An 11128-nucleotide genomic window follows, 5' to 3' on the forward strand; every position below is an offset into this window, starting at 1 on the left:
CAAAATTAGACAAAAAGGGAGGTAAAAATTGTATCTTCGTCCCTGCAACAACGCAAAACCAAATAGCACAGACCCGGAGGCAAAAGAATGAATGGGGAGGAAAATGATCGAAGGAAAGAAACAAAAGCAGCTTTCTTGAAGATGAACGGCGATCGGTGGCGGACCATGTGATGCTTATGTAATCGAGTTTTTTTCTCTTCCCTTTTGGGATTGAATGTAGTGACTCATACTAGGGCCACACGAAGAGTCATTTCGAGTCATCCCATTATTATTTTATGCAGTACAAGGTAGTCATGACAAACATCGCTATGCATCAACACATCCACATCAACATAAACATTAAAAAAACACCACAATCTCTCCTCGCTCGTTCCGCTTCAATCGCAAGGTCCGCCACAGCTCCTTCTCTTCCTCCTGACGTTGCTCACGATCAGCTCGCTGTCCCTCCTCGTCGTTGTGGAAGCGCTTCAGGATCTTGTTGATCGAGAAGCCGCGCGAGCTCTCAGGACCCTTGGTCACCAGTGACAGGAAGTGAGCCGCCATGTCGCGTTGCTGGTCGGTAGGGATGTTGGTTTGCGGGTAGAGCATCATTTCCCCGGCGTCTGGGCCGCTGACCTGCCGGGAGGCACGATCGCCTTCTACTGTCTGAGCACTGGTCTTGCGCTTGCTCTTAGGTTCGGGCGCAACCACCTGGTTGTCGGAGGCATTGCGCACCTTGGGTGTCTTCTTGGACTTGCGCACATCGATGTCTGGAACTTGTCCATCATCAGATGAGCTGCGACGACGGTGACGGGGGAGTGTCTTGGGCTGAGAATCAGCACTGCTGCTGGAGACCACGGAGCCGCCAAACATGGATGAGACGAAACGTTCCGCACGGGTCTTCTTGGGCTCCTTGGGATCCTTCTCTTTCTTAGACCGCTTGATCGGGGACGCGGGTTCTTCGTAGCGCCGACGGGGCTGCTCTTCACCCTCCACCGATGTAGATCTCAACATCCGGTCCAGTCCACCAGTCAGCCCTGAGTGTTTGATCATGGGCGTACCGGGGTTGTTCCGAACACTGGATGGGGCTTCCATCATGGGAGTGTCGACGAGAGGCGTCGCATCGTCCATGTCGACATCTTCAGTGCGCCGCTTGCGCTTCTTCTCGCTGGTGACCGTGCCGTTTTCCTTGCGGCTGCGGTCCTTCTTTTTCTTGGGGACCGGTGTCACGAACTCCAACGAGGAGTTGGCATTCGAGTACTGAGATTGTGGGAGCGGGTCTGCGCCGTAGGAGTATCCATTCGTTTCGTAACTTTTATCATTGCCAGGAGTTTCCAATTGGGGAGTAGTCTTGCCAGTCTCGAAAATCGGAGGGGCATGATCCACCATCCGCATTTGTCCCTTGGGCTCGGCCAAAGACACTTTGGATGCGTTATTTGGGGTCTTAGGTTGAAGGAAGTCGAATACGTTGACTGGTTTGCCGCCATCAGCCTTGTCGGTGTTGCCCTCGTTCGCAGCTGTAGACTTCTGCTGTTGGGCAGGTGGTGCGCGCCCGTTGGCACTAGGGGAATCGACGTCGGTCACGTCTTCGATATACGGCGCACGGTGTTGCATGCCGTTCGGCTTCTGGTTCTGCTTCGGTTCATTCTTGCCCTTTCGCCCGTTCTTCGTAGGTTTCTCTTTATAGAGCGCGCCCTCGTACTTTTGCGCCTCGGTCATACACGACTGTAGATGTTCAAGTCAGCCTCTGTCGGGGAACAAATCATTATCCATTGCGCAAGTTCATCTCCGTCGATATGGCTCAGCCAAGCGGAATCAACTCAGTTGATCAGATTTTTGTCAGTCGCGTCAGATGTAGTCAAGGTCTAGACTATCGACATGCAACGAGAGAATCACCAAGCCACAGCAGAAGATGAGGCGACACAAACAGACGAATCGCATAAGCATTAAGCAAGGAAGAGGTCTAGCCATACCGTATGCGATCTGTACTCGGTACCCTGGAAATGCACCATGCAATCAATGCAGGTAAACGACGCACCCCGGCATTGATTCCGATGAGGATCAAGCTTCTTCTTGGTGAGGATATCGCCGCAATTCTAGGCAGAAACCGAGGTTAGCGCTATTCCTACTGGGTAACTGTCTCAACTCAAAGGCCCATAACCAACTCACCTCGCATGAAAACGAAACCATCTTGACCCCGCTATAGAATCCACGTATTCAGCGATAATTGAGCTGTCAAGAAAATCCCCGAATTTAGGTCTAGAATCGTGGACGTTCGAGCTTTCAAGGTTCAACCCAGGTCCCGCGATGTAGAAAAAGTCCGATGAAGGTGATGGACAAGCCCCTTCGCCGTGATCAAAATAAACACAGATGCAGTGAGATCGGGCTGAGGGGATCCAATGTAATCGGGCTGCGCAATTCGCTAAACACAAGGCGCAAGAAATCCCTTCAAGACCAGGCTGTCTGAAATCAGAACCTTTTTCTTGTTTTTCTCGATTTGTTTCTTTCTTCTCTTTTGCGCCGGCGCGAAAATCCGGAGCGACTGCGCTAGTCCTGATCGGGGGTATCACGCTAGTCCGAATGAGGTAACCAAATTAAATGTCTATTATGCATGAATATCCAGGAAGAAACTAAAGTAACTAACAAGTCAACGGGCGACGAGAACTTCAAATACCCCTCTCTCCCCATACTCTCACGGCAGATTCTCAGTCAGAACGCCCCCGGGATAATCTCACTCTCATCCTCATGCAGGAGACCGCATAATCCCGTTGGTCAAACCATCAGCCTGGTCTATTTTTGCAACCATTACGGTATACGCTCACGATCCTCCCTTAACCAGCGGCTCGTGATTGGGGCTTGTGCAGCGCAAGTGTCAGGAGACTGCAGTTAGAGGTGGACGAACGAACCAGTTCGCAATGTTGGTGTCGCGCGCGTGGAGGGGCTGTGCGATCTGGTGGTTGAAATGAAACGAGAGGATACGGTACATATGCAACCAGCGGGTTTTGGTTATTATTGCTTCGCTTGTGCTTCGCTTGCCGCGGGAGTCATGCATATCTTAGGACTTTACTACTTGTACAAGTACTTGTTGACGATGCTGTTGGTGAATCGGAGCCATGGCTAGGAAGCGATATGCTGGTCGTGTTCTCTGGCGCTCAAGGAAATATGCACAATTAGTACTATTTTCAGAGCCTTGTAATGGGCATATGATAGTCTACATCACTCAATATGACGCGGTGGACATCCACCAGTGACGATGATGCTTGGAGATTACAGAGTTAACCCAACATCCGGCATCCCTCCTTAGAGATCTTCAGACTCTACACATACAAACATTGAAGTGTTTGTGTGGCAAATGGAAGATGGTCTCAAGACGCATCTTCGGTCATGCGGCCGATGACTAGCTGCAGCATATCGGTCTCGCGAGGTCTCTTATTTGCTGAGTATGTACTTCGCTGGATTCGTATGGGTTTGGGGAGAAAACACTGAAAGTTGAATATGTGTATAATTCCAATTAAATCACAATAAACGCATATGTACAAAATTGGCTCTCAAACCCATCAATGAGAAGATCGGGTCTTTAATCGGGTATCTACAAAGAAAAAGACAAACTGTGAAAGAACCGCTGTATATGAACTTAGCCAATCAACCCCGCGTGGTCCTGCATAGTCTGTCAGTATACAACTGCCAACCACAAACTCAGACCGCAAACGAAGCAAGGGACTCACTCCTCTTTCGAAATTTCGACAAGCGGCATGCCACCTTCGTCATGATGGCCAGTCTGCTGATGCGCACTCTCGCTTTGGCCTTTGTCTGCTCCGTTCTCGCTGTGTTTCTCTCCACTCGCACCCGCTGCCTCCTCGTCGTCCTCGGCGCAACCACAGTCGTAGAAGTCGCCGATCTTATTGCAATCGAATAATGGCTTCTCGAGCATCGCATTGACCTCGTTGTGGATAAAGCAACCCCAGCCCGCGGCGGCATTCCGTGACGAGACTTGTGGCGGATACTTTTGTAGGTGTTGCTGGAAGTGCGAGGCACATTCGCCGCTGAACTCAAGTCAGCATTACACTCTGAAGTCGCAACGGAAATAGGAGTATGTACCATGGATATAATCGCGAGAACAAGTATATAAACGAATGCAGCGTCTCCCGCTGCTCTTGCGTAGGGTGTTCGGGATACCGCGCCAACATCGTGTGGAAGTACTTCCACGTCGCCCGACCTAATTCTGCCCTAGTTTTCCATACCGTTAGTTATCGATCCAGCGAAGGAAATAAAGTATGTCTCACTTCACGGTCTCATTTCCCAGTCGCGACATTACCACTTTCCCTTTCAGCAAGTCATCCTTGACCAGGCTCGACGCCGGCGCGGACTTATCGATATGTCCAGGGGCTCGAATCGCAGGACTTGGAGGCCCTTGGGGTTGGATGAAGAGGACGAAGACGATGAATAGCGCAACCGCGGCGCTTATAAGAACTCGTCGTGTAATCTGCCGGCTCGCCATGGTATTTGGAATCAAAGGGGGAAGATCGAGGGTTGCGAAGGTCAATTGCGGAGGTCACCAGACGAACTGATCAAGAAGCGTCTGGGACCGTTATTATGAGAAAAGAGCGTAGAGTAGCTGCTGGGCTACCTGGCTCCACGGTTGGTTAATCAGGAAGCGGATTAAAGAGCGACAATTGTTGTTTTCTTTGAGCGTGAATAAAGAGTTGCACTGCCGTCCCCTTCGCCATGGCCAAAGACGCCTTATGTTGTGCAAATCCTTATGCCATTGCTTAGTAACCGTATATGAATGTACTCTCATTTTCTCCGCGATCAAGCCCTCATGGACTTCCTCCCGACAGACAATCCCAACCTGAACAATGCCATCCCTTCGAATTCGTCCGTTCCAATCGTTCCTGCGCGGGACAACCCCATTGACGCGATTCTCACAAAGACGATGGGCCCAAATCCACGATGTCCGCTATCTTGCCACACACCACGATCCCAGTCAAGTGTTGGATAAATACCGAGAGAAACTGAACCAGAAGGCCAAGCAGTAAGTATCCTTCATATTATCTTGTTTGTCAGCACAATTGTACTAATCAGGAGTTTAGGGAGGGTCATGAAAACGTCGAGTCGCTGAAAGAAGCCTACAAGGATAAGATCGAAGACCTCCGGCGCAAAGCTTCCACAGTAGCAACCCCAGAGCCCGACACCCCGTCTGCCTCTTCCACCTCACCCTCTGCCGTCCCTCCTCCTCCCCGTCCTCAAGAATCCACCTCTGAGATCAAGAAATCCGAGTCCAGCGGTATCAAGCCCCTCGACTCCTTCATTGATGTGCAGAAGTTCCTCGATCTCCCGCCCAAGGAAATCGAAGGTATCTGGCGACTCCGTCATGCGTCGAATCCCGGCTCCATCTGCGCAGTTATCCCGGTTGAAGCATACCAGCGTATCTCCGCTGCAGCGCGCCAGAACCCGCAGTTCATCCTTCCACTGCCCCGCAATGAGGTCCAGCAAGAAGAACCCGTCAAGAACGGTAAGGGAGAGGAAACTGGTGAGACTCAGTCTACCACCAAGGCTGGCGCAGACATCCACTTCCTCCAATGGGGCTTCCACCCACCTGCTTCGCCGCCGGCAGAGACCGCAACACCTGCTCAGCTTGCGAACGCCCACACATCGACAATTATCTTCACCTCGCTTGCGGCATACAAGTTGCACGGTGCTTACGCCCAGCCTCACACCACTATCACCAACTACCTCGACCTCGCAGAGTCGAAGGGCTTGGTACTCATGCTCGGCCAGGTGATGCCGGATGCTGGTGTGTCGACTTCCGAAGCGAGCTGGCTGGTTAGCTGTGTACAGCGGTTCTACGACTTTGGAGGTCAAGCCAATGAGCGGAAGAGCGAGTTGGTGCGTAGCTTTAACCGTGGTGATACCGAGGTTTTCAAGATTGACCATCTGCTGGAGGAGACGGAGAAGCTATAGATTATTTAGGTGGATTGTATATTGACTACCCTGTACAATAGATATGATTGATCATGGTTTTATCTGATGAATGAATGAATACCCGCTCCTCGCTCTTGCAATAACCATCATTGATATATTGCCCATTTCCAATAACACCAGGAAGTATCCATCGAACAAAAACAACGACCTAAATCGGACTCAAAGTGGGGATTCGGGCAAGCTTTCAACCTCTCAAATACTATAGTCCAAGCGTCGCTCCCTGGGCTGCATCATGCGAAACCATTGATTCCCTTCGATCTGGATCCCAAAAAAAATCCCCCCCCCCCCCCTCCTGTTATAATACAAATTCCCTTTTACGTCTTCATTATTTGCCGTAACCATCGGAGTGACGAAAGGGATACTGGGGCAGATTCAGAGACTGACTTGGGGGTGTCGTTTTCGCTCTGACACAAGGTGATTTCCCATGGCAGCTCTGTAGTATCCAAACAGGCCCTAGATGGCTCGCTGGAGGTCGAGGTCGTCCAGCATCTTCTTTGTAAGCAGCCTACACATGCTGTTGAAGAGGTTGGTGTGTTTAATGTCGATGACCTCCGTAACGTCGCCTTTTGTCAGTTGCCAGTTGCGAAATCACATTGCCAATCTAAAATCGATTTCAAATTGTAACGGCCCGGAAGAACTATTGTCGCTTTCAGGATCACCTTTTGGCTTCTCTTCAATCCTGCTGAGAGCTTGGGCTTCAAGGCGATATCAGTCCATGCTGGCCCGCTTGTGTTTTCCTTTCATCGCACCACGCTCGTAAAATTGCAGTATCTGTTTCACAAGCATCATTATCTGTTTGCTTGTCAGCCATCTTCAATGGCAAGGAATATTGCTAAATCTATTAGCTGGTTCAATACTTACTGTCCATGATGGTCACCGTGTCTATAAGCGTATCTAATCCGGAAAAATCTCACCATAACAGCTGTCCATCTCGCTTTCTCGCTTTCATTCAACAATTCTTCATTTGCTTCCGACTCACTGGTATAGGCCATCGATTCCCTCTAAGCCATTATGGAATTCTGCTGACACGCCATCAAATCAAATGTGGCGTGAGGAAATGACGGCGTCTTAATAAAGGCCAACACTCATGTTCATAAACATGAGGTGATGCTAATTGCCCCTGATACACCTGGTGAACTGGACAAGCCTCACTCCACTTCTTTTTGCAACCCGTGGGAGAAGTGATTAAGGCTGTCTTCCAACAATTTGCGTCATCATCATATCAAATAATTCCTGTACCATGACATGTAGACTTCATGTATGAGACCGATCATAGCCGATAAGGCAATAATAGCAGGTTCCCTAGGGGCGTTTCTCGATGTTCGAGTCGACTCTCCATAGTCATAGGCGTTGTGATCAAAGCCTCATGATGCACTGATAGGAATATCTTCATTCAATGCTGGTTAGCCCGAAGAACCTTTTCATCTCAAGTAGTAGACAGTACCATTGTTAGTGGCGAAGCTCGTTTTATCTGTATCTACCTTAGCTAGGTCAAAGGCTCTAGAGTTCAAATCCTCATTCGTTCCTCTTCCTCGTTAGTGAGTAACAAAAGAAGGTTGAGGTAGCGAGCTCTGCGTCACTTCTTCACGTTGGAGCTTCTGGTACATGTCGACCACCAGACGGGCGTATACCTTCTTCTTTCTGCATCGGCTTGTTACTTCTCTAACAGCGCATGGCATTCCTGGGTCTAAGTCGATCTTATCATCATCCGGCATATTTTCGTTATGTCGATTATTATCCCCAGGATATCTGGAGATGCTCAAAGTACTGAAGGAGTTGCCGTTGCAGATAAGCCCTTATAGATGGCGGTTTCGTCAGAGGTTGCTTTTAGCAATTGGATGACATTCCGCACGCGCTCATAAGTTATTAGCAAGAGTGCAAGTTATCCACACTGCCAGGTGATTTTTGCAGGCTGCCACTTTGAGTGATAACCACGCGTGCGAGATAAATAACCAAGGAACTTGTGTCCACTTTCTCCGTATAAAATACGTCGGAGCCAGCTTGAATAGACTCTGCATCCCTTTGAGTATGCCATGCATCTTTATATAGCTTATCTTGGTCAGCAACTGGTGGCCTTCTTATAGGAGTCTGCTCACCTGGCTCCAGTCCTCGTTAAAGTAGGCCAATGTCTGGAGTATCCCGGTTTCCGTACATCACGCTAAATCCGTGTGTTTTGGAACGATTGTCCTTGCTTGAGTACAGCTGCGGCAATTTGTGTACAAATCAGCATTAAAGCTTACTGTACTTCAGCCACCAGCTATTCTATTAGGCCCTTTGACTGGAAGAAGAAAAAACCCCTCATGTGAGTTTCATGTCCCGCATGTATAGGGCCAGCTGGGCTAGATATTCCTGTTTCTTGTTAGAGTTTTGGGAAACGACACAAGTATAGGAAGTGCTCGCGATTGAATTCAGTGAGTGCGAGAAAAGAATTTATGGCAATGACACGCCCCCACAAAGTACCCACGCTGTGTTAAGCCATAAGCCGTCTATTCAAGACTCATGTTGAGCTTGCATCTTGTATCATTTTCTAGCATTGCATGCTGTTCTGCGAGACATACTGTAGTCATGATGTGGCCGACCCTCTCCTGGGTTCATTTCTGAATCCCGCATTCATCGTTGGTCCTTATTGTTTGAGGTCCACTTAATAGAAGTAATAGCTTTTGTGAAACCTGATGACATGCAGCTATGATTCCAATGCTTCGCAAGCGTTGATCTGCCAGGCTGGTTGCAGCGAAGGCCGTTTGTTATTGCTGACCGACCGGGAAAGGCCGCCAAATCTCCAAGCTCATGTGCACGCTTCGCGATGATAGCCACAGCTAACGGCGTACTGATTCCACATTCTGAATGGTACCTTCATACAAGAACTCGGCCTCTGGTGAGCATCAATGCCACTTATATGGCTGTCTGTCGAATAGGTAACTCGGGGGCAATTTCTTTTGACACTCAACGAAGCTTTGGTAACGCTCTCTTGGTATGCTGAGGAGTCAAGAAACAGTAAGTATTGAAATATTTGGAATAAACACCGAAGTATACTTATGAAATCAGCCCGCATGTGCTGTTTTATATATAACGGAGTATCTGCTACATGATGGTAGCTCAATTAATTGAACATATCAGAGGATCCTTCACGCTGAAGCATGAAGGCATGTGATCGAGTTCAAGGCAAGGGACCCAGTCCGGCTTCTATGACCAGGGCTGACCATCCCTATTTCAATAGCTCTGCTTTCCTGTTCGTGGCTCTAGTTTTAATGAAACGTTAGTGTGTTGGGCCCATTGCACAGATTTTGTTGAGGATATGGCTCTGATCTATAGCAACATTCATGTCAGTGTTAAACGTCATGGTATTGAAAAATAGGAACACTTATCATAGACCTCGCCCAGACCCTCATGAGGGTCCAAAGGTTGGACCCTCCACCCGACCCTCGCGAGGGGCGGGTATAACACTCGCGACCCTCACCCGACCCTCGACCCTCGCCAGACCTCGTGTGGGTGACCCTCAAGGACCCTCGTCGACCCTCATTTTCATAAAAATTCCCACGCTTTACCCGATTTGGATGCATAAAAATGATGATTAATCTTAATACAGACCTGTTATTTACACCGTAACACATTACTCCTGTTCTGCTACTTCGGATGATAGGTATTGTATGAGCCCTAGAATCAATTCACATAATAGCTTCCTACAAAATCTCTCTGATTTATATTACTTCTGATCAAAATTTTTAAGATTATATTAATTATAAGTGATAATATGTAAGTTACCATTACATAGTCAATATACATTAGTCCTTGGATATAGTATTATGATAGCTAGTTCCTGTAGAAGGAATGTACTCGATGAACATCTAAACTAGGAAAAAGAGAAGAGGACATTACTTCATTCAAAGGTATTTATCTTGAAGAGCCACGTGAAGGTATAAATAATGCAAAGTAAACAAATAGCTTCCTGAGTGATTCTGCCGAAAAGGGTGAACTATGAAAGCTGTTGAAAACCATGCACATAGCGCCGATGAAAATATATATATTTAACAGATGTATTCACGAGCGGCTATTGGAATATTTTTTGGAAGGATATCTTTGAAGTTACAGGTCAGCTTCAGTGATTTATGGCCCATTCACCTCTCTTGCCACTAAATCCTTACTTTTACCCTTTGAATAATACCAAATATACTAGTTCTTGGATGGCCAAATTAAGTAATTTTGACCGCTAAGTATTGGCCTCCTGCGGCTCTTCAGCATGTGAGGGTCCTTAGGGTCACCTGTGTGGGTGACCCTCCCCACCCTTAGGATTAAGAGAGATTAGGAGATACTACATGAGATATGGAATACTACGTGAGATACAGGATACTATGTGGGTCATATTATGATTTATCCACTCAAGATCTCCAGCTCCCTAAGTCGCTTGCGTCATGAACTTGGGCTAGTGGAGAATAATGAATTGATATTCCTATTTAAACTAGTGTTTTACGAGAATATCGAATCTGGAGAGGAAGGAAGTAAGAAGGGGAATCTATCTATGGAATGAGGGGCTTTTATCCATTCTATGGATTCATGGCCGCTTGCAGCATATGGCCGCTTCTAGCACAATGGTATGGCCACATTCAGCCATTACAACTTGGTTCTTGTGTCCCCTAGTCATTGCAAATTCTACTGACTATTATACTGGATCTTTTTTTTGTAAGTCTCTTACTCTCTAGTCCCTCCCCCCTTCCTAGTCCCTCCCTTACACCCACCTATATTCTGTACTATGTCCCGGCATTTCTCCAACCCTCCATCCTCCTCAGCTTGTGAGGGGGATACTTCAGATTCTTTTTACTCTCATTTTCCTAACAACTCGCAGCTATATACACCTGAGTCCTCAGGAAGCCAAGATGCCATAGTGGCCAACTCAGACATCTCTGAAACTCTGCTTTCGCCTCCTCCTATCCCTAGCTTTCTTCACCGTGTGGGCCCTGATCAAAACCAAGGATATGTTCTCTACACTCACAAATACAACGAAATGGAACGGGATGCCTTTGTAGCTTGGTGGCTCGGGACAGATTATGGGACGAAAAAGCGAATTAATTGGGATACAAGACATCAGTCAGATTGTTGGAAACAGTTTGACCAGGTGGCAGATGTGAAGACTGGGAGGCCTGCAGTGATGTGTAACCAGTGTATTGCAGTT

General features: G+C 48.0%; 3 protein-coding genes across 3 annotated transcripts; 1 reads left to right on the top strand and 2 right to left on the bottom strand.

Annotated features, from left to right (window-relative positions):
• Positions 1-112: 112 nt before the first annotated feature.
• EURHEDRAFT_549494 (LYAR-type C2HC zinc finger protein) lies at positions 113-2169 on the bottom strand (the record flags this gene model as incomplete). The annotated part of the gene is made up of 3 exons (XM_040787503.1): positions 113-1704; positions 1953-2075; positions 2149-2169. The coding sequence occupies 3 exons, from the start codon at positions 2167-2169 to the stop codon at positions 340-342; spliced, it is 1509 nt and encodes a 502-aa protein (XP_040634163.1). The 3' UTR covers positions 113-339.
• Positions 2170-3503: 1334 nt separating this feature from the next.
• Positions 3504-4688, bottom strand: EURHEDRAFT_417449 (flavin-linked sulfhydryl oxidase ERV2). The gene is made up of 4 exons (XM_040783203.1): positions 4263-4688; positions 4078-4206; positions 3705-4022; positions 3504-3637 (listed from the first exon to the last, which is right to left on the bottom strand). Exons 1-4 carry the CDS (start codon positions 4475-4477, stop codon positions 3622-3624), a joined length of 678 nt encoding a protein of 225 aa, XP_040634164.1. The 5' UTR covers positions 4478-4688; the 3' UTR covers positions 3504-3621.
• A 123-nt stretch (positions 4689-4811) lies between these two features.
• EURHEDRAFT_390372 (ATP11 family protein) lies at positions 4812-6046 on the top strand. Its single transcript, XM_040779828.1, has 2 exons — positions 4812-5011; positions 5070-6046. The coding sequence occupies exons 1-2, from the start codon at positions 4836-4838 to the stop codon at positions 5938-5940; spliced, it is 1047 nt and encodes a 348-aa protein (XP_040634165.1). The 5' UTR covers positions 4812-4835; the 3' UTR covers positions 5941-6046.
• The last annotated feature ends 5082 nt before the right edge of the window (positions 6047-11128 follow it).

This window comes from Aspergillus ruber, assembly GCF_000600275.1.
Source record: "Aspergillus ruber CBS 135680 unplaced genomic scaffold scaffold00049, whole genome shotgun sequence".
Classification (NCBI taxonomy): Eukaryota; Fungi; Ascomycota; class Eurotiomycetes; order Eurotiales; family Aspergillaceae; genus Aspergillus; species Aspergillus ruber.